The sequence below is a fragment of the Terrapene carolina genome, unplaced genomic scaffold (assembly GCF_002925995.2).
Source record: "Terrapene carolina triunguis isolate 2854851 unplaced genomic scaffold, T_m_triunguis-2.0 Scaffold58, whole genome shotgun sequence".
In the NCBI taxonomy this organism is placed as follows: Eukaryota; Metazoa; Chordata; order Testudines; family Emydidae; genus Terrapene; species Terrapene triunguis.
In genome coordinates this window covers 64,703,752-64,728,037 of record NW_020664409.1, presented here as the reverse complement: position 1 = coordinate 64,728,037, position 24,286 = coordinate 64,703,752, and the positions used below count along the sequence as shown (strand labels likewise).

General features: G+C 39.8%; 1 protein-coding gene across 1 annotated transcript; it reads left to right on the top strand.

Annotated features, from left to right (window-relative positions):
• The first annotated feature begins 1,054 nt into the window (after positions 1–1,054).
• On the top strand, positions 1,055–23,337 carry PAG1 (phosphoprotein membrane anchor with glycosphingolipid microdomains 1). Its single transcript, XM_029914180.1, has 6 exons — positions 1,055–1,241; positions 8,785–8,836; positions 10,690–10,786; positions 13,868–14,469; positions 19,201–19,260; positions 21,370–23,337. Exons 1-6 carry the CDS (start codon positions 1,117–1,119, stop codon positions 21,721–21,723), a joined length of 1,290 nt encoding a protein of 429 aa, XP_029770040.1. The 5' UTR covers positions 1,055–1,116; the 3' UTR covers positions 21,724–23,337.
• Positions 23,338–24,286: the final 949 nt, after the last annotated feature.

Below are 24,286 nucleotides of genomic sequence, written 5' to 3'. Positions count from 1 at the left end.
AGAAACAAAATATTTTTGACTTTTTCAGTTTGCGAAAAATTATAATTTTGGGTTGATCTGAAACAATTTTTTTTATTAATTTTCAGTTCAACCCTTAAACCAAAAAAACAGCTATGCACACAGCTCTAGTTATTTAACAGATGGTCACATGCAGGCAGCAGACACAGAACTGGGAAGAGAGGAGGCACCATATAAATAATTTTTTTTCTTGCTAACATTGCAGAATTTTTAGTTGTATTTGAAAATGCACTTACTAAAATCATCATTAACAATTATAGATGGAGAATGGACTGCTTTGGTACCTGGCAATTGTCATTTGGGGTTATTTTTCCCAAAATACAAGTACTGAGATTACACTACTTTCATCTATGTGAAGATTGTTGATATTTGATCATTTCTGTTAATATTTGACAGGTTTTTTCTATGTTACTATCAGGAGCTTACTGAAGATGTATTTTTGTTAATCTTCCTGTTCTTGGAACAGTTTTTTTATAGAATCATACAAATGTAGGGCTGCAAGGACCTCGAGAGGTCATCTAGTCCAGCCCCCTGCATTGTGGCAGACCAAGTAAACCTAGATCATCCCTGACAATTGTTTGTTCATTCTGTTCTTAAAAACCTCCTATGATTGGGGATTCCATAACCTCCCTTGGAAGCCTATTCCAGATTTCAACTACCTGTATGGTTAGAAAGTTTTACCTAATGTCTAATCTAAATTTCCCTTGCTGCAGATTAGGCCCACTACTTCTTGTCCTACCTTCAGTGGGCATGGAGAACAATTGATCAGTCCTCTGTATAATAGCGCTTAACATATTTGAAGACTGTTATCAGGTCCTCCCTCAATCTTTTCTCAAAATTAAACATGCACCATTTTTTAACCTTTCTTGCTGGGTCAGGTTTTCTAAAAGCTGAGCATGTTTAGTTGTTAGTTTTGTAGACTATATTTGAAGATCTCGTTTGCCAGACCTGTAATTGTCAGTCTATCTTCAAAATCCATAACAATTTCTAAAGACATTTTTCTCTTTGCAGAAAGAGAAGGTGCTTTCACCACAGATGCCAGCATTCTCCAAGGATTAATCCCTTCATCCTTAAATTACACCAGCTCCTATTAATATCATGGGACCTGACGGTGGTTTCCTAAGCAGTGGACAACTTCATGTCATTGTGTGGGGAAGTTTGGCAGCTGTGACAACACTCTTATTCCTTACTTTCCTTATCTTTCTGTGCTCCAGCTGTGACAGGTAAGACTCAGTGTGTCAGGAGACAATAAAGATAAAAAGCAGGAAACATGACAGAGGGAGTCCTGTTGCATTTTTCGTTAAGGTATAAATAAAGGAAAATCCTACTGTCGTCATAATATGTTCTCTTCAGTTCTAGGGTAAATATTTTGATGCCTTAAGTATAGCATGGATTGAAGTCATTTAATTTACAACCAAGTAGCAAGAATGTCTGAAATTACAAAAAATCCTAAAAATGGGCCACAAACCAAAGTAATTTATTGGCCAGTTTTCTTCACATGAAATTGCAAGCCCAATAGCAAGGATTGTTAATGAATCTGTGAATTCAGGGGTCAGACCCTATGACTGGGGAATTGCTAATATAGTACCTATTTTTAAGAAAGAGGAAAAAGTGACCCAGGAAACTACATGCCTGTTAGTTTAACCTCAATTGTATGCAAGGTCTTGGAACAAATTTTGAGAGAGAAAATAGTTAAGGACATAGAGGTAAAGAGTAATTGGGATAAAATACAACATGGTTTTACAAAAGGAGATCATGCAAGATCAACCTGATCTCTTTCTTTGAGAAGATAACTGATGTTTTGTACAAAGGAAATGCAGTGGATCTAATCTACCTGCATTTCAGTAAGGCATTCGATACAGTTCTACATGGGAAATTATAGTTAAATTGGAGAAGATGGGATTAATATGAGAATTGAAAGGTGGATAAGGAGCTGTTTAAAGGGGAGACTACAATGGATCAGACTGAAAGGTGAACTGTCAGGCTGGAGGGAGGTTACTAATGGAGTTCCTCAGGGATTGGGTCTTGAGACAAATCTAATTCAACATTTTCAGTAATGACCTTTTCACAAAAAGTGGAAGTGTGCTAATAAAATTTGTGGATGACACAAAGTTGGGAGGTATTGCCAATACGAGCGAGGACAGGAATATCATACAAGAAGATCTGGATGGCCTTGTAAACTAGAGTAATTTAATAGTGCAAAGTCATGTATTTAGGGACTAACAACAAGAACTTTTGCTGTAAGCTGGGGACGCATCAGTTGGAAGCAACAGAGGAGAAAAATCTAGGTGTATTGGTTGATCACAGGATGACTGTGAGCCACTAATGTGATGCAGATGTGAAAAAGACTAATGCAATCCTACACACATCAGGCAAGGTATTTCCACTAGAGACAGGGAAGTGTTAGTACCATTATACTGGTGAGACCTCATCTGGAATACCATGTGTAATTCTGGTCTCGCATGTTTAAGAAAGATTATTTCAAACTGAAACAGGTGCAGGGAAGGGCTACTAAGGTGATCAGAGGAATGGAAAAACCTACCTTATGAGAGGAGATTAAAGGAGCTTGGTTTGTTTAGCCTAACCAAATGCAGGCTGAGGGGAGATATGATTGCTGTCTATAAATACATAAGAGGGAAAATACCAGGGAGGGAAAGGGATTATTTAAATTAAGTGCCAGTGTGGACACAAGAACAAATGGATATAAACTGGCCATCAACAAGTTCAGGCTTGAAATTTGATGAAGGCTTCTAACTAAGGCTGTCGATTAATCGCAGTTAACTCATGCGATTAGTGAACAAGAAGTAAGACTGAGTGGACTTGCAGGCTCTAAAATTATGTATTGTTTTATTTTTCAATGCAATTTTTTTTGTACATAATTCTACATTTGTAAATTCAGCTTTCATGATAAAGAGATTGCACTACAGTATTTGTATTAGTTGAATTGAAAAATACTATTTCTTTTTTTTACAATGCAAATACTTGTAATCAAAAATAAATATAAAGTGAGCTCTGTACACTTTGTATTCTGTGTTGTAATTGAAATCAATATATTTGAAAAATGTAGAAAACATCCAAAAATATTTAAATAAATGGTATTCTATTATTGTTTAACAGTGCGATTAATCGCGATTAATTTTTTTAATCGCTTGACAGCCCTACTTCTAACCATCAGAGGAGTGAAGTTCTGGAAAAGCCTTCCAAGGGGAACAATGGAGCAAACAACCTAACTGGCTTAAAGACTGAGCATGATAAATGTATGAAGGGGATGGTCTGATGAGATTGCCTATAACGGCATGTGGCCTATCTGCGACTGCCAGGAGCAAATATCCCCAGCAGCTGGAGGTGGGACACTAGATGGGGAGAGCTCTGAGTTACTTCAGAGTATTCTTTCCCAGGTGTCTTGCTGATGTGCTTAGGGTCCAACTGACAGCCAAATTTGGGGTCAGCAAGGTTTTTCTCCCCTGGTCAGATTAGCAAAGATCCTGGGGGGGCGAGGGGCGGTGGAGGGTTCACCTTCCTCTGCAGCATGGGACACAGGTCACTTGCAGGTTTAAACTAAAGTAAATGGTGGATTCTCTGTAACTTGAAGTCTTTAAAGAAGTTCAGTAACTCAGCCAGAGGTTATGGCTCTATTACAGGAGTGGGTGGGTGAGGTTCTGTGGCCTGCAGTGTGCAGGTCAGATTAGATGATCATGATGGTCCCTCCTTGCCTCAAAGTCTATGAGTCTTTGAGGTTAAAATCGCTATGGTTATGTAGTGAAGTCCTAAACTCTGAACTTCCTTGCAAAGCAAGGCAACCTGTATCGTACATTGAACAGAACTTGTACTTCCTTTCCTCTGCAATGGACCGCTCTCACAGACGCCAGCATGTCAATAAGGTGCTCACCCACATACTACAACCTGAAACTCTCAAGGACACTTATGGTCACAGCCCAGTGGTATTGTATCCATGACTTGTGAAGTGAGGAAAGAGGTTTGCTATGTTCTGCAGGTTATCATCCAAACATTCTCCCTCTCTGCCTCTCTGCCCAGCTATTGGGTCAGTTAGATCTGTCCAGACTTAATAGATTATTTTCAATAAGAGATGTTTGTTTACAGTATTGATTACAGCACAATGCAAAAGAGAAAAGATTTAAGCTTAAGTAAATTGTGTTCAATGAAGTCAGTACTTCAGTCTGATTTGAATCGTTTCTTTTGGTACTGGCATCATTGATTGATAACAGCTCCCGCAAATATAGAGGGGCAGAACCAACAGAGGGGGCACTTTGTAGAGTATACACGAATAGTGAATGTGGAAATTGTTTTGATTTCTCAAATTCTTAGCACTGAAGAGGGGCTGATGAGGGCTTCAGATCCCCCCACACTTTTCAAGTCTTGTGTTAACAGTTCTTGGACTAAGTTATTCTACACGTCTTGCAGGGTAGATTCAGTAAATTGCACCTAGGCCCTTTCAAGGAAAAACCCTGTAAAACCTTCCCCACGTACAGGGTATGTCTTTCGCTTCCACAGCCTTCCTGCTGGTGATGTGTAGGAGCTCTGTACACCAACAGCCTCCTTTTTTCCCTCAGTCCATCCGAGACTCCCTCCTCTGCCTGAAATGCCAGCACAGACCAGGGAGCCCAGGGCGGAAGAGAGAGTGAGTGGTATTCTGCTCCCGGTGTTCAGTGCTTGGATCACTAACCTGCCCAGGTTTTCAGGCAGAGCAGAGAACCTTGGAGAGAAGCAGGAGATGAATGTTCCCCGACACTGCTATCTGGTGGGTTGAACTGGGCAGAAGCATATGGGAGACAGAGGAAGCAGTAAGCAAAGTATTACATTGATATACCTACAAGTTTCACCTTTTTCTCCTCCCTCTTTGGAGACTTAGGGGCTGATCCTGCACACACACACACCCCCCCCCGAAGTTAAGAACAAGGATCAAACCTTCAGATTTCATTAGCAAGCATGGTACTAAGCAAAGCTTTGATTTGCCACTCTACCCTTAAGATTTCCTTTGTTATTAGAGAGCCTCATTCCACCAAGACCAGCAGCTTCTCTGAATATAAATACTTTGGGTTTCAAAGTAGAATTTCAAGCCCTTTCCAAAACATGTAAAATCAGCCCCACTGATGAAGTGATGGTGACTTTCATTGACTTTAATGGATCATGCAGCTAAGTGAGGTGCAGTGTAGTGCTTTAAAATTTTACTCTTTAAAATCCAGAGGACTTTTCTGAAAAAATTCTAACAATGGTGGGTTAAGTTTTGAGCAGAAAAATTTGTTTTATTTACACTAGTGTAAATCCAGAGTAATTACATAAATGTCAATGGATTTCATCTGGATTTTACATCATTTTAAATGAGAGTAGAAACACGTCCATAATCTTTACAGCTGAAAATAGAGCAATGGTTGCCTGAGCTGTGCAACCTGCATCTGACCCAGAATGGATGTCTAATAGGTCGGTTGAGGTTGACCTCTTTATATGAACAATAAAGAGTAAAAAGGTTTTTAAAAAATTTCAAAAATTATACATTAAAATTATGAAAATTACAAAAATTGTGCATTATTTTTCTTTACTGCTGTAAAGAATGTGGAAATGCTCAACAAGGAATATTGATGTGTACCCCAAAATGTGGCTTATGTTGTGGTCTATGGGAATGTCAGGAGAAGCAGACAGTTTCAGCACACTCCTCTCAGACCAGTGATTGCAAGTCATTAAGGCTAAATAGGTTATTTTCTTAGATGACCTGCCTGAACCACTGGGAGAAACCAGTCTGAGGCAAAAGGAAGACTTCACATCTGGGTTCTGTAAAACGGCCACTTAGCACTATGGTAATTGGGGGCCAGAATCCCAGAAATGCATATGAAGGGTGGGGGTTTTTTGAGAGAGCCTGTAACAATGTGGTCTTTGGTGGGACACTACTGAGAGTATCAATTCAGGACAAATTGCTTAGAGAAGGGCAGTTATAGCCCAAGGCTGGAGTCCTTCACTACTAAGTCACACCAAACCAGCCAAACAGAGAGGACTTCGGTTTTACCCCACTGGCTAATCAGAAGTCATACAAGCAATTCCCTCAGACACTTCAGTTTCCCAGTATCACCACCAGCACTGCTCCTTATGGGGATGAATGGTTATGAAAACCAATACCCCAGTAAAAGAAAAAAGGTTCTTCCGATCCCAAAGGATCAAGCCCCAGACCCGGGTCAATATACAAGTCAGATCTTACCTACAAATCACGCTGTTGCCAGTTCTTTAGAATCTAAAATCTAAAGATTTATTCATAAAAAGAAAGAAATATAGATGAGAGTTAAAATTGGTTAAATGAAATCAAATACATACAACAATTGCAAAATTCTTAGTTCAGGCTTGTTTCATGCTTGATGGGATTAGTGCTGATTTAAACCAATCAAGTCTCTGGAGTACAAACATCCCAGCTTGGATGGGTTGTTCAGTCCTTTGTTCAGAGCTTCAGTTTCAAGCACAGTTCCTCCAGAGGTCAGAAGCAGGATTGAAGACAAAATGGAGGGGTTTTCAGAGCCTTTTATATTCTCTGCCATGTGGAAGGACCCCTTTGTTCTTACTGTGGAAAATCATAGCAGCAAGATGGAGTTTGGAGTCACATGGGCAAGTCACATGTCCATGCCTGACTCAGTTTGCAGGCGGCAGCCATTGCTCACATGCTATCTTGAACGTCCCAGCTTTCTCAGATGTGGATTGGAGTCTCCCAAGGTTCATTGTCAGTTAAGTGTTTCTTTATTGGGCACTTACTCAGAATTGTCCTTTCTCAAGAAGCTGACCAAATGCTTCACTGATGCTACTTAGAATCAAACACATTGAGATACAAGTACATAGCCAATATTCATAACTTCAAAGACAAAAATGATACACACATACAGATAGCATAATTATAACTAGTAAATTACAACCTTTCCATAGACACCTTACTTGATCTCCTTTGTACAAGATTTGGTGCAACTATAGGACCTTGGTTGCAACAGTGATTTATACGGTCCCAGTTCATGTCAATAATGTCACAGAGCCTAACTTCCCTGAAAGGGAAAAACAGACTGAGGCACTCTCTGGAAGACAATTGGGACCAGGCTGGGCCCAAGAGCTCCTTGGCTTTCTAAAAAGCATGTGTAAATTGGTTCCCCTCTTAAAAGGGATACCCATCTAATCTCATTCTTTACTACAAGATCTCATGAGCATTCCCACATTTGTCACAACTGCCTGTATACAGATATGAGTTAAAAATCCTCTTGTTCTTAATCACAGTTCTGATTAATGAATATTGCTCTATATTGTATCTAATAATGCTTGAGTCCCAGAGACAATGCCAGAAACAGGAAGCAGCAGAAAGCTTTTATGAGAATCAATCTGTTGGATATTTCTAACAAGTTATGCAAATTCATTGTTAGAAGTTATCTAGTGATGTTCTTCAGTAGTTCAGCATGTTGCTAGTCTGCAGGCAGCATCGTTTATTACAAGTTAGTTTGTGTGGTGGGTTGTTTACAAATTATATACAATTTCTTCATAGCACACTTTTTGAAAATTGTTGATGAAATATTTGATGACTTAAAAAAGAGTAAAATCTGCCATGCTTAAAATGCTTTGTCAAAAAAGCTTTGAGGGAATGAAGTACACCTCTACCCCAATATAACACGACCTGATATAACATGAATTCGGATATAACACGGTAAAGCAGCGCTCCGGGGGGGAAGCGGGGGCTGCGCGCTCCAGTGGATCAAAGCAAGTTCGATATAACGCGGTTTCACCTATAACGCAGTAAGATTTTTTGGCTCCCGAGGACAGCATTATATCGGGGTAGAAGTGTATTTGTAAACATGAATCACATTCTGCATGGTATGAACGTTGGTATGGATTGAATTGATATAATTACTTGTTTCACAATTAAGTAGAAGTTTAAAGATATAGGCAGATTTCTGTTGTGGAAAATGCCATGTGTCTCCGAGTATTTGGGGTAGGCGACATCATTAGTCTCCCACCTCACCTCCCTGTGCTTCCCCTCCCCACTGCAGTCTTTACTCCCCTTTTTTCTCCAGATTAGAAGTTTCTATCTGTCAGCCTCATAGCTGTGTTTCAGAATAAGTGATCTTTTTCAGAAAGGGGTGTTGGGGACATAATTAATCCCTTCTAAGAATCTGTAGATGATAAAGAATATCTGAAACACATTCATTGTATAATGAAGTACACGCCACATGGTGCTACAAATTACACTGTAAGTGTTTTGCTTCTTAGAGTGCCCACTCTTCATCCACTTGTAGGTATTTTTTTTAAGGAATCATAAACTGTGCTGTTAGTAGGACTTATGTGGCCCATAGGACCTTTAAAAAGCCTCTTCTAATTCCTCAGACTGTAGTGTTCCTTAAAAGGTGTTGCCCTGGCCATTTAAAGAGACAGCTTCATAGATTACAGAATCTGTCACAGAAAATACTTATGTGAGAATTTCAGAAAGTGACAAAAAGAAGGGTTAAATTGATATTTTAATGTGGTAGTTCACAAACTTCTCCATTCTGTGACTGGATGTTAGAACAGGAAAATGTTTTGATGAGACTGTCTGAACCTGTTTGCTGCCCCTCTCTAGATAGTGGCAACTCCCAGGTTAAGAATCCATGTTTTAGTCTGAAGAATAAAAGTTCAGCAATATGGTCAATAGTGACCATCAGCACACTCATTTTACTAGAGGTTTACTGGATGTTCTCAGCATAATTTTACATTTCTTAATTTTGTTTTAATTTTGTTTTAATTTTTTTTTAATTTAAGGGAAAAGAGGCCAAAACATCAGAATGGGGACCATGAAAATCTGATGAATGTGGTAAATATTATTTATTTATTACAGCTTGTGTCTTTCTAGTGGTTTGTAATGAGCCCTTTGCCCAAGCCTGGGCATGCAAAATAAAATATTGCAGATGAGAAGGGGGAGGTTTAGGGGAGTTAATGGGAGGATTTGTGAGGTAGGTACAGTTGATTCCACTTAATAGCAATCTTGATACTAGCAACTTCCAGTTAATGGCAACATATTGCTGGGAACTAATCCCATCCCATTAACATCAGCATTGATGGGATTCGGATATTAGCAATGGCATGTCACTTATTAGCAACTTTTGTTGGAAGAAAAGCACCACCTGCAGCCCCAGAAGGAAGCAGCGGGACATGCCGAGCACCCCCTGCAGGCAGGTTTGTGAGGCTACAGCCAGGGAAGGAAGTGCTGGGTTGTGTCTTCTCTGGCTGCAGCCCCGCGAACCTGCTTGCGGCTGGTGCTCGGCATATCCCAGTACTTCCTTCTGGGGCCTGCAGCCCAGCAAACCTGCCTGCACAAGGGGACCATACAGGAAGTAAAGGCTGGGAAGGGAGGCTGTGGGCAGAGGCAGTAGTGGAGTGGGGAACTGCAGCCCAGCAAATCTGTCTGCACACAGGGACCACACACGAGGCAGAGCAGTAGCAGGGAAAGGGGCTGCAGCCCGGATGCCACAGCAGCATGGTACCACTCTCTGGGCTGCACCTTGCTGGGGGACTGCACGCAGGGAAAGAAGAACTGGGATGTGGTGAGCTCCAGCCCCCAGAGAGTTCAGTGGAAGGCTTGGGTGAACAAGGATCAGGCAGCATCTGTGATATCAGGCAGTGTCCTGAGGCTTTAGCATTTTCAGCATAGTAAAGGGCAAGGTGACGTCCCAACATTTAATGCTTACCTTTGAATTTTTATTGCATGGACTTAAGTCAGATTTAATTCAATTTATGCAGTGATGACATAAATAACAATGCTATTTTCATGCTGAACATAAATTGGTCAGAAAACAGGTGTGTGTAGTGGTTGCCATTAAAAAGTCAACCTTTACTCAAAATTATCACACAGGGATATCAAAGAAACTGCAGTCATTTTGTATTCTAATATTGTGGTAGATAAGATACCTCTTTGTGGTAACTAGGTAAATGTTGACTTTTCACTGTGCGACAGTTTCTGATTTCATTTACACAGACTAGCCCCATTGAGTGCGGTGGACTTATTCCTGATTTGCACATGATAGCTTAGAGTACAGTTGTATCCTGTATAAGGCAAAGTACAATAGTATAACTTGTGGGAATTTGTCAGTCTGAGTGTGCAAAATAAGTGTAATTTACACACTGGCCACACAGTAGCAAAAGCAGCCAAGAAGAATGGCAGCTTGGTGGGCTATTTTCTCTACACCTTCCTGTTAGTAGCTTTTCCTGCTACCCTAACCCCATGACTTCCACTTTTTCCTCACTCGGTTTGTAAATTACACTTGCTTTGCACACCCACTAACATCTGTTTTTTGACCAATTTATACTACAGAACATTACTAGTGAGTTTGGACTCAAGATTTCCATGGAAGTTATATCTGCTTTACTCTTGGCTGAACTTCACAGTATAGTTAGATGCAGTTAGTGATTTAATATAACATATGCACGAATACTTTAATATATAGGGCCTGATTCTATTCTTACACCAGTTTTATACCTGATACAGAGCAGTATGAGATCAGAATCAAATCCATAGTACGTGTATGCAGTAGCAGTGTGTGTATCCGTATAAACACATATGTGTCCAGTTTCAAATTAACTGCACTACATTCACAGTATTATTTTGCAATATAGTTTATCTCTTGCTCTACTTAAATGCTAGGTAACCCTTCAGATTTTGTTTTCCAGCCTTCAGATAAGGAGATGTTCAGCCATTCCATCACAAGTCTGGCTATAGATCCTCTTGTCAGCAGTGACCAGAATGGGGGACTGAGCAATGGGGATGGTAAGTACTGCAGTACTTTGAAAAGGAAAGGGAAAGAAATACCATACTCTTTAATTAGTTTGTTTTGTATAGCATCCTTTATATCTGCTTCACTTTGTGCAGTCTCTTGGCCCCATCCTGCAAATATCCACATGTTTAACTTTATGCATGTGAGTAATGCCATTGACTTTAATAGAACTATTCACATGAGTAAAGCTAAGCACATGTGTAAACGTTTGCAAAATCAGCACCTTCAACTGTAAACTCTTCAGGGCAGGAATTATCCCTTCTTTTAGATTTCAGCAGCACAAAGGCACATTTTGGGCAGGATGGGAAAAGAAATTATAAATAATAACAATGTTGAAAGCTGTCCTGTTACCAGAGTCATTTGAATACACTATACGGTCAGTAGTTTGGAAAAAACAAAACAACTTTCTTGTTCACTTGAACATATTTTTATATTTTAGAAAACTGAAACATGAATAAGCTCTTCCTTAATTTCTCTTGCTTTGCTGAACACTCAGAATGATTCACACTCATGTAACACCAGAAAATACTGTACTCAGCTGAAACTAAAAATAAACATGCTCTCAATACAGAGCTCCCAGGAGCCAACTGTTTTTTCCTCCCTGGGTTAGACGCTGACACACTGGGCTGCATTTCCTAGTTTATAGCTAAATCCCTAATCTCACTGTGAGGCTGTAAACTAATCCGTTAAACCTTTAGCACTCAAAAAACAATTAAAAGGAATTTTGAAACCTAACCTTTCTTATGGCTGATCCCCATTCCCTCAGACTGGTTGGTGTTTCACATTTAGGTGTTTTTACCTCACCGAATGACTCAATACACTCTCAAACTTCACAGTTGGTGTAAATTGCCCTTTAAATAGCATGGACAGATTTGTTTTAATTTGTTATTTGTAATATCTTTCATGGCTCTATCTGCTGCCCCGCTGGTGTTTGTGTGGATCTTTTCAGCAAGGGAGCATGGTCAGGCCTGAGAGCAGCACTGCTTAATGTACTCAGGTTTGTCCCTCTTTCCTCCCCCTGCTTCCACTCTGTATGCACACTTGCTACCTAGCCAGCCTCTTCACTTGGCCTTGGCAACAGCAGCATAGAGATGAGCTTTCAAAGTTCCAAACTACCCCACCCCATTCCCCAGTCCTTACCTGGTTCCTGGTGCTGCCCGGGAGCTGCATCCTGGGAATGAAAAACACCTTACCAGATTCCCATTGGCCCCTGGGTTGAAGGAGAAGAAGGTTCCGCTCCTGCCCTTTACCCAATTCCTGTTGTTCCCTGGCTTTGTTCAAGGATCCCAGGAGGGAAAGGAGACTTCCTGACACCATCACTCCCAGCCTGAAACTCAGAAACATACTCAGTTATGTTGCTGTGTTACAGGTAAACATCCTCTTGTTGGGCTGGGGCAAAAGTGTACGCCCAGAGCAGGGTGTGAAAGCGGTCATCATGCTTGTGCACGGCAAAGAAAGTAGAGTTGACAACCAGCAAAATCAATGACACTGATTACACACAAAGTGCAGCCAAATCCACACATTAGACTGGAAAAGTGGAGGAAAATACCACTTTCTCTCTCTTCTTTTTTTAAGCTTTTGTCAGTGTGAAGTGTTACTAGAAGCTAGTAAGTAAAATAACCTCATAGAGAAATAATTTTCAGGTAGCTGTCCCTTATAAAAGCACACGATAAAATCTTGGAAGTGTTTGTATGGATTTGTGTATACACCTCTACCCCGGTATAATGCGACCTGATATAACACGGGTTCGCATACAACGCAGTAAAGCAGCACTCCGGCGGATTAGCGCATCAGCTCCCAGCCGCAGTGCTCCGCTTCCCGCCGCCGGTGAGTGTGGGGAGGTTGGGGAAAGGACGCTCCCCCATACTCACCTGCGGCGGTAAGCAGAGCAACACAGCTGGGAGCTGGCGGAGTGGAGCGGGCTGGGGCTGGGCTGCTCCGCTTCCCGCAGCTGCTGGTGAGTGCCTGTCAGGGGATGGAGCGGGGGTGTGTGGATAGGGGTCGGGGCAGTCAGGGGACAGGGAGCAGGGGGGTTAGGTAGGGGGTGGGGTCCTGGGGGTGATTAGGGATGGGGGTCTCTGGAGGGGGCGGTCAGGGGACAAGGAGCAAGGAGGCCAAAGCAAGTTCGATATAACGCGGTCTCACCTATAGCGCGGTAAGATTTTTGCCTCCGGAGGACCGCGTTCTATCGGGGTAGAGGTGTATATCTGACTGCCAGCAAACTTCAGTGCATACCCACATGTGCACAACCAGATAACAAGATCTGTACATTCCATTCCAGCAGTATTATCTCTGAAAATAACAAGTTATTGTCATGTTCTCAGATGTGGGTTACGTGTTCTGCTTAATAAAACAGGTTGCCCTTTTTTTCTTTTCCACCCCAAATCTAAGATGGACTACCTTATTTGTGGATGAGTAGTTACTAGTAATCCCTCATTTGTAGGACTAAAGGTTGTCAGTTCATATTATGCATTACAGTATTAAGAAAAGTACTTCAATAAGGAACTTGTGGAGTAATGAATGTGCTCTGCAACCCAGCTGACTTCAGTAGGGTTGGACAAGGTGTGGGTCAGGTCAGAATTAGGCCATTCTGTTAAAGTGAGGGCCTTTCTATTTGTCTCAGAGAAATGAGCAAACAGAAATCAAAGATCCAACAGGACTTTTCAAAAAGAACAATAGCGGAGTCCAGGATCCTCACCAACATCCTCACTCTTAACCCCAGCAGACTCTAATATGCAAAAATGGATAGCAGCCATTTTTGAGAACATTACATATGTTGCATCTACTCGCCCGTTCCCTGGGCTCACTATGAGCATTGCTGCTGTGTAAAGTGTTTTGAGATTCATTGCATAAATAATGTGCTGTGAAACTAAACTATCTTATCTGGTAAGTACAGCAATGTCTTTTTATTTAAAACCTGAGAATACTGTGAATACCGGAGAATTCCAAGTTATTTTTTCTCACTGTAAATAAAAAATAGTAATGCAGAAACAAAGTAGGTTGTATGCTTATTTAATCTAACCTTCCTGTAGTCAGGGAGAGTTGGTAAATTATTCTGTTATATTTTTTTGTAGTTCTCTCAGAAGACAGCACAACTGCCTGCATCCAGCCTTATGAAGAAGTACAAACTTCTGTTTCTGATCTGTTAGACCATCAGGACGCTCTGGGAAAGTCAATAAAATGTCACCAGAGCCGGGAGCTACCCAGAATTCCTCCTAACGATGCCATGGAAACCATCCTCTCCCCAAGAAATATTGAAAATGATCAGGGTCTTGGAATGGAAGGGCCTTATGAGGTCTTGAAAGATAGCTCCTCCCAAGAAAACATAGTTGAAGACTGCTTGTATGAAACTGTGAAGGAAATTAAGGAGGTAGGAGTAGCAGCCAACGCTGAGAGAAGCTGTGGCAGCAAACCAAAGTCTACACCGACAGTTGCTGAAGGTCTGGACCAGATTCCTGAGCGCAGGACTGAATCAGCAGAATATGCCTCCGTTGACCGAAATAAAAAAAGTCGGCAAAGTACTAATTCAGAGAGTCCTCTTGGCAACACTCCAGACATGGAAGATGAGGCTCCACCTCCTGTACCTATGAAATTTCTTGATGAAAACGAGAACGTTCAGGAAAAGGAAGCAGAGGAGGAAGAAGAGGTGACTGAGGGGGCTGGTGAACCTGATAAGGTAAACCCTATACTGACAATTGTATAATGACAGAAAAAAGACCCTATGTACGTAGATGGTGGTCATAGAGCTGAAAGTTTAAAAATCGTCCTTTATTTTAAAAAACATATTTAAATTAAGGTCATGCATGGCTGTGAAATAGTGACGGTGTGAAGCATACGCTCCAGTCTCTCTGGTGAGGACAGTTATCCATACCATCCTGACCTCCAGATTGGATTCATGCAGTGTGCTTTACTTGGGGCCACTCTTAAAACTATTCAGAAATTGGAGGTAGTACAAACTGCTTCTGCCTGCTTCCTCAGTGGTGTTAGATGTATGGAAGCTATCACACTAGTTCTCTAAAGGCTGCACTGGCATCCTATTCATTTCTGTGACTTAGGGTCTTTTTCCTTTAGTTTTTGCTAATAGCTTATGCAAATAATACCTAGATGTACAAAATGGAGAGCAGGGCTTCTTGGTAGAGGCCATTCTTACTTTGGAATGCACTTCCCATATTGGTTTAACAACAGTCCAACAAAAGTTTACAGGCAGGTATCATGAGGCCCAGTCCTGACGTTCTTACAGTCTAGAGGCCAGGTTCTCTGTTGTGTCTAAGGCACAACATAGGAGGGGACAAAGTTGACTTTAAGCCACCTTTTTGCCACCCAGATTCCACTTGCATCAGTGGTTGGGGCGGCCCCTGATGTAAGTTAAATCTGCCCTAAGAGCTACTCTAACTTAGGGTATGTCTATACTACCTGCCGGATCAGCTGGCAGCAATCGATCCAGCGGGGGTTGATTTATCGCATCAAGCTAGACATGATAAATCGACCCCCAAGCGCTCTCCCTTCGACTCCTGTACTCCACCAGGCCAAGAGGTGCAGGTGGAGTCGACGGGGGAGCGTCAGCAGTTGACTCACTGCAGTGAAGACACCGCGGTGAGTAGATCTAAGTACGTCGACTTAAGCTGCGTTATTCACATAGCTGAAGTTGCGTAACTTAGATCGATCACCCCCCTCCCCCCGCCCAGTATAGACCAGGCCTTAGGCATCTTCCCCCTGGCTGCCGTTAAGCTGCTTTGTAGGCTAGAATGGCCATAGAGTTCTTAACAGTGTTAAGATCGATCAAGTTTCACAAAAGGCTCAAATGAAATTATAGTGAGTTTTTTCCCCCATTATTTACATTTGCTGAGGTAAATAATAGTGAGACAAGAACTGCTTTGGTCTTTACATGTAAATATAGACTCCTAAAAGACATGATTGTTTATGGTCTAGTCAGTGCTGTTAAGCAGTTTCGGAGACTGCGTGATCACAATGGCAAAATGTTAGCCTAGTGATCAAAGTTAGCTTTTCCCGGTAGTAGGGCAATGATGTGTGTGAGCAGTTCATCACTTTGCCATATCCTAGTTCTTCTTGTACACCAATCAAATCTGTGCTGAAGGAGACCAACCGTGAAGAGGGAAACTGAGGCAGGAAGTGCCAGTCATGCCACGCTTGACCAACAGTATGTGCTACAGGGCAGACACACCCTTATGATATGGGGTCATATTTGTTATTTGTGAGTGTACATATTATATTGGATAATTATTAGGGCTGTCAATTAATCGCAGTTAACTCACGCGATTAACTCAAAAAATTAATCATGATTAAAAAAATTAGTTGCGAATAATTGCGCTTTTAATAGACTACCAATTGAAATTTATTAAAAATTTTTGGATGCTTTTCTACATTTTTCAAATATATCGATTTCAATTACAACACAGAATACAAAATGTACAGTGCTCACTTTATATTATTTTTGATTACAAATATTTGCACTGTAAAAATGATAAACAAAAGAAATAGTATTTTTCAATTCACCTCATATAAGTACTGGAGTGCAATCTCTTTATTATGAAAGTACAAGTTACAAATGTAGGGTTTTTTGTTACATAACTGCACTCAGAAACAAAGCAATGTAAAACTTTAGAGCCTACAAATCCATTCAGTCCCACTTCCCATTCAGCCAGTGGCTAGGAGAAACAAGTTTGTTTACATTTACGAGAGATAATGCTGCCTGCTTCTTAATTACAATGTCACCTGAAAGTGAGAACAGGCGTTCGCATGGCACTGTTATAGCTAGCGTCGCAATATTTACATGCCAAATGCGCTAAAGATTCATATGCCTCTTCATGCTTCGGCCATTGTTCCAGAGGACATACTTCCATGCTGATGACGCTCGTTAAAAAAAAATGTGTTAATTAAATTTGTGACTGAACTCCTTGGGGGAGAATTATATGTCCCCTGCTGTTTTACCTGCATTCTGCCATATATTTCATGTTATAGCAATCTCGGATGATGACCCAGCACATGTTGTTCGTTTTAAGAACACTTTCACTGCAAATTTGACAAAATGCAAAGAAGATACCAATGTGAAATTTTTAAGATAGCTACAGCACTCAACCCAAGATTTAAGAATCTGAAGTGCCTTCCAAAATCTGAGAGGGATGAGGTATGGAGCATGCTTTCAGAAATCTTAAAGAGCAAGACTCTGATGAGGAAACTACAGAACCCAAACCGCCAAAAAAGAAAATCAACTTTCTGCTGGTGGCATCTATCTGACTCAGATGATGAAAATGAACATGTGTTGGTCCGCACTACTTTGGATCGCTATCAAGCAGAACCCATCATCAGCATGAACACATGTTCTCTGGAATGGTGGTTGAAGCATGAAGGGAAATATGAATCTTTAGCGCATCTGACATGTAAAATATCTTGCGACACTGGCTACAACAGTGCCATGCAAACGCCTGTTCTCACTTTCAGGTGACATTGTAAACAAGAAGCAGGCAGCATTATCTTCTGCAAATGTGAACAAACTTGTTTATCTGAGCAATTGGCTGAACAAGAAGTAGGACTCAGTGGACTTGTAGACTCTAAAGTTTTACACAGTTTTATTTTTGAATGCAGATTTTTTTGGACATAATTCTACATTTGTAAGTTCAACTTTCATGATAAAGAGATTGTATTAGGTGAATTGAAAAATACTATTTCTTTTGTTTTTACAGTGCAAATATTTGTAATAAAAAGAAATATAAAGTGAGCACTGTACATTTTGTATTCTGTGTGTAATTGAAAACAATATATTTGAAAACGTAGAAAACATCCAAAAATATTTAAATAAATGGTATTCTATTATTGTTAACAGCACGATTAATCGCTATTAATCTTTTTAATCGCTTGACAGCCCTAGTATTTATTAAAATATTAACAAATCTCCGAAGTTTCACAAGTTTTAATGTGAATTATTTTGTCTGAAATGTGTATTGGATATACATTACTTGCTATTTATTATTGGTGAGTCTCCTATTTAACACGTTTCAATCATCCAATCAGGGAACAGATAAACACCATATAATATTGATGGCTATATTAGAGTTAAAGTGAACAATTTACACACAACTCATAAGCCCAAAAATTTTTCATCCAGACTGTTCAGTGAATACTTACAAATAACAAGGTTATTAAAAGAAAATCAAGATTGCTTTGCTAATAATTAACCAAAAAGAGCTAAATGTATAATAAATATTATATGTAATGAATATTAACACCAACCCTAATATTTATGGGGAAAATTTGTCGGTATTAATGACTTTATTCCTGTCAGGTGTGAAAAATCTTCCAAAAAATCATTTTATTTCATAGTCATTGATACAAAGAAATGTATTCTCTGCTCTGTAGCTCCCCAATCCAGAGAATACAATGTCAGAATCTGCTGGGACTGGGAATTGATTAAAATGGTTCACGCTTTGAAGAATTAATCAAGAGATGACACATACAGTTCCCTAAGTGCCAGAGAAAAGGTGTTTGTCTAATTAAAATTTATTCAGAGTAAAAGTCATCCTGAGTTAGAGCTCCGGCAGCATCACATGTTTCTTGCCATATACATGCATAATGCATTGAAGTGCAGGCCTGTTCTGTCCTTGAGAACTACGGCTGCAGCACAGTTGAAAATGGGAATTGATTGAATATTTTAAACATTGTAGATGGGGGTTGTTGTAGGGTTTTTTTAATTCTAATTTCCCATTCCTCTATTTAGCTTTCACTATCAATGCACAGCAGCATCTGCTGGTTCTGCTGTAGCAACAAAAAAGGGAATGTTTATGTAAATATATCTTTGATTTTTTGTTAAACCAACTTCACGGGTAACACCTTTATTTCCTCAGTTGTGAAGCCAAAGCCTCCAACCCAACATCAAGACATCAGCCACAACCATTTTGCAAAGGTTCCATTAACATTTTAACAAAGAATGGTACCTCCAGTAACTCGTGTCTCTTTTAAAGGGATATTATTCCCTTGAATTTGTTTAAACTAATTATTTTTAATTAGAAATAGTTCTTAGATGTAAATAGTGTGATATGGTAAGCCTTACATAACAGCCTGGTGTTAATTGTTCATGATTGTAAACCTTTTGCGGACTCATTCTTATTTCACTAGAAATCTAACTGCAGGAATCCTATAGAACAGAGTCCATTTAACCATTGAATTGTTTTTACCTTTCTTTGTGAAAGTTAGGTTCAGAACAACACTGATGCACTAAAAAGCCATATTACCCTCAGGGCTGTTTATCTCAAAAGCAGTAGCATAGATATTAGATGATGTAAAATAGAATGGAGTGAGCAAATACCCATGTAATATATATTGATTCTAAGGGGAATGCTGTATTACAGGTTTCACAATGTTCACTGTTAATGAGGGTTTTTTTCTCTTACAGAGGCTTAGTTCGCTGTCTTACAAGTCTCGAGAGGAAGACCCGTCTCTGACAGAAGATGATGTAGGTTTCTTGCATGAAATTGAATAACTAACCAGAAGATTTTTTTTTCAGACTGAGATCAGCATAAGTTCTGCATGATTAAGTGGGGTCTGAGAAAGGTGAAAATTCTCTGTAGGGAGACTAAAGCTATGGATTATTTTTTCAGTTTATAAAGCCAAAGTCATAAAATCTGAGGTGTTTTAAAATAGAATGTTGCATTTTGGTTTTTCATACCTGTTACTAGGGGGTTACTGCCTTGTAAAGAATTAATGCCAGTAAATAATTTGAGGCCATAAATAGTCCAGTTGATTTCAATGAGGAGTTCTGCTTAAAATAAATCAATGGCCCAATATGGCCTGTTTTTTTTTAAGTGCTCCCCCACCCACAGTGCTTGGGGAAATGTAAAATAGATTTAAAACATAATAAAACCATTTGGAATATAAAGCCATCCTCTAAAAATTTATACAAGTAAAACAAACTAAGGGGATCCAAATAGGGAAGGAAAAGAAAAGTTAAAAAAAAAAAAAAGAGGCTGAGTGTGGTCACCTCCAGTAACCTCATGAAATATACAAATATTTGTTGTCTAAAAAGCAAACACAAACTTTACAGTGCACCACATGATCTCATGTATTCTATTAAGAGATCCATAAACAGGCAGTCATCCTTGATCTTGGGTTCCTTTAATTTAGTCCTGAGAATCTGTGTGTGCATGAACATGGTATTTCAGGAAATATATTAGTAGGAAAACTTTCTGTCTGTATTTCCTATTGTTTGCAGGAAATAAGAGTTGGGAAATATCACCACCTGGAAAGTGATACATCTGTTAATTAAAAAATACAACAGAATATTAATGGAAGTGTTTGCACTCCCTATGTGAATCACAGGTGCACCTGCAGCACTCAATGTTGTCTTATGATAATGCACATCTCTTGTTTCTTAATTCACTTCATCCAAACCATGAATGACCCTGCATGCATGTGAAAGACCCAAGATGTAACAGAAGAGCTATGTTTCTATTAACAAAGGTGGTAGGCTCAGAAAACGCACATAGGTGAGCTCCACCCCCTGCCTTATGCACTGCAGGGCTCTCTGCATTCCAGTAGAGAAGGGGTATAGACAGAAGTGGAACCACAAAGCCAAATCCACACATAGGGTGGAGCAGTGAGTATCATCTACTTCTGCATCACATACCTAGAGCAGTGGCTGTGTGCTGTCTACTGCATTCTGGGGTTCAGAATTCCACGTCTGGGCTCCAGGCCTTTTATGTGGGCTTGTTTGAGTACATGGCCCCTTTATTCAGCTCTGTGTTTTCTGAGATTTGGCTCTTTTTATTAATTATTCCCTTTGAAAGTGCCTTTTTCTTGAACCATTCATGCCCTTGTTTGAGGTTTATTATTTCATAGCTTTTCAGGCATGTTACTTTTGTTATCTGCTAGTGGGAATTGGCTAGTGTGACCATGGGTGTTCTCTCTCCCTGTCAGCCTCCAAGACATGCTGATAAGGGTTTGCTCTTTAATTTACAATCCTAAATCACAGAGGGACTAAGTCTGTGACCCCTGCTCAGGAAGCAATCCCATTGAAGTCAAATGAATAGGGTCTGCAGCATCAGGCCCAGCATTAGCTCCAGTTTTATTTAATATCGCCTTGGCTGAGTAAATTTTGTCCTCCATTTTTATTTTCTCTTCGCATCCTTGGTCTCTCATAGAACCTGTGACAACTATAGTTACAGTGCAGCCTCTATCCAAGGGTAAAAGAGTAGACATTCTATCTAAAATTAGGTACAAATTACATTCCACCCCCTCACACACACATTGCTTTCCAGAAGCGGAAACCAGTCATCTCCTTGTCACACCCACAGTCAGCCAGAGCATTGAGAATATTGAGGTAAAACATACTATAACTCTATCAACTTTCCCACAGGGCTGGCTATCTTTCGTATACAGATTGGACTACAAGGGATTATGTTCAATGGTTGTTTTTAATAAATAATGTTTTCTCCCTAAAAAAAAATGCATGCATGTAGCAGCGATATACTTTTCCATGGCTGACTTCAGAACAGATTGAGGATGATGGAACAGAAGTTCTTTTCTATGCTTAAAAATTAAATCTCTCTCTCTCTCTCTTCCCTAGATTTCAGCTATGTACTCTTCTGTGAGTAAACCAGGACAGGCCATCAGAGTGCTGGATTCTACTTACACTAGTATTCAAGAAGTTGTACCTCAAAGGTCCCCATCTATTTGCAGTGGCCTCTATGCTAGCGTAAAGGACTTGGAAAACACCTCAGACATTACCACTGTGCCTCAGTCAGCGGACAGGCCAAATGGGGAGTCAGAATCGGACTACGAAGTTGTCCAGTCAGTAAGCCAAGAGGAAGACAAGACCTTATCAGTGCCTAACACCAGCCAAGCTATTCTCCAAGGAGAGAATGACTATGAGAGTATAGGGGACTTGCAGCAAAACTCTAGGGATATCTCCAGACTTTAATTGCCCTGGCAACAAGATTACGGCAGGTATTATCAACAGGTATTTTCAACAGATTCATGTGAAACAAGAACAGGAATATTTTTCCTTTTGAACAACAGAAAGTCAAAGTATAAGTACAGAACAAAAGTTAAAGACAAAGAAGCAAAGCATTTTTCATCCAGGCTGCACTATCTTGCTGGTGGTGTGAACCTCACGAGAACGATTACATCAGTTGAGAATTGATATCAAAAGGATTTAAAGGATCCTTTATTGTTAGAGTTGCAAGACAACCAGTATTTGGGAAAGAGTACCACATTTGTCACCTCAAAGTGATCACTTCCTAAAAATACTGTCATTAAAGAAAACCAGCTTTACATTTTTAAATATTATTCTTGTCATTAGCTTCAAAATATTTCTCAAGGATCGTTTGCCTTCAATTTCAGCCCTCCTCTTCAAAGAGCAAATCTCAGATTATCTTAGCTCCATACTTCAACTCAGACTTTCTTTGTGGGGCCATGAAAAATGAGTTTAACTTCTCTACATAGGAGGAGCTCTGTGTTTCAGTATATGAGGACTGTGAGCTCTTGCAGCCAGATGTGATCAGAGATGGAGACAGAATATTAATGTGTTCCATTCCATTTTCATTACTGCAGTGGTCTAAACAAAGGTACTTCAGTTCACAAGTGACTTACATCAATAGTACTTGAATTCATTTTGTAGAGTCCATGTTTTTTTAAGTCAAGCTTTAGAACTTGACTGTCAGTATTTAAGGACTGGTATTTGTAGGGGTTGTTTGTTGCCTTTTTAAAAATTATCTGGGAGCATATTGCTTTAAAACTATAGCCTTAACATTTAGGTTCTGTCTCTCACACACATTCAGACTTACACACACAGCATTTGGGCAGTTGTCATGTTGCATCTGAAGGGCTGTGCAAATGAATGTCCAGTCCACATTAACGCAGCATTGACCTTATCTTTAAGAAATCTGCTTCTTTTAAGTTACTCAACTTAGATGTAATCAGATCAAAATGTAAAAAACATATTTTTTTATTATGAGAATTTATTTACTGAGTGTGGTACGTGGGGGTTGATATTTTAAGTTTTATGCTTACTTTCTAACAAATTTTCCATGTTCAAAAATATTGTATATTAACTTGCCATTTTATGTAACAAAAAAATTATCCTGATTTTAAAAATATTACCTATTAGTTGTAATAGAAGCACATAAATTAATACTTTAATTGTTACTAGGCTTTATCTGATTTCTAAGCAGGTATATAGAACATGCCTTGCTGTTTTTTCAAAAATCAAAATCATTCAGTCTCTGTAAAGACCACTTTGTTAAAAGGCAAAGAGAGAAAAGAAGAGGATGAGAAATGTTCAGGGAAAGCCACTGGTGCTCACCATTCCTATGCTAAAAAGTAATAGGGAAAGAAAACAGCGAGGGAGGAGAAGAATCTCTTGGGATGTGATGGTAATTGACCATTTTGGCAACCAGTTTTAAAACCAGTATCATTCCAGAGAATTCAAGTTACATGGTTACTAATAAAAACAAAGGGTATGGCTTAAAGAGATTAAATAGATAGGTGTTTTGCTGGTTCTTTTGTTTCTTTCAACACACCATAATGGGCCATACTAAGAACACAGGAAAATGTACCACATCTGGTGTGTGTGTGTGTGTGTGTGTGTGTGTGTGTGTGTGTTATTTTACACACACAAACACAGCTGCAAAATTTAAATCCAGATTTAAACTTCTCCTCCCAAAATTTGATAGTGTTCAAATCCATGGGCCATCTCATGTTTGTATATGCAATATTATATAGTGTATGTTTGAAAATGTTTGTTTTTGCTTTAAAAAAAGAAAAGAAAAAAGATATGCATACAGTGAGACTGGCCCACTTAGTGGTATAATAGCCTATATCTGTTTCAGTTGGTATTGAGGAATACTGGTAATTTTTACCAGGGATGTATCAAATCTAACTGGGTATTTTCGTAACTCATGGGCACAGTAAATACTTGGTCTCATAAAGCACTACATACCAAACATGAATTTGTTTAATAACACACAGTTATAAAAGTGATTTTTTTAAACTGTAAGCAGTAAATTCATTCATTACTATACAACACACATTAGAATTATTTTGTGAAGCAGTGATACTTTTCAATGAAATCTTGCAGTATCAGAGCAATGAAAAGTTTCTGGATCCTGACCTCCCACTCAGTCTGGGACATTTGGGCTGTGACTCTTTTCCTGTACATGCAGAGGCAGTTCAGACTAAGCCAAAAGTATCTTGGGCCTGGCTCAAAGTCCTCTCAATACTTTCATCCTTGTACCAGATTCTCTGCCTCCAGTTCATTGTTTCTGCCTCTTCCACCTTTCAAAGCTGATTTTGGGGGAGCAGCAGCCAAAATCGTTTCCCCCTATTTTCCCATTTCCTTTCCTCAAAAATTTTGGGGGGTGGCACCCTAAACAAGGGCCCCTGCTGAGATCCTTCTTTGCCTATTCTTCCCACCCCCATCATGGCAGCACAGGCCAAAGGTCAAGAGGCATAGCATTTGCAAGGAGATCTTCTCAGGAGCCACA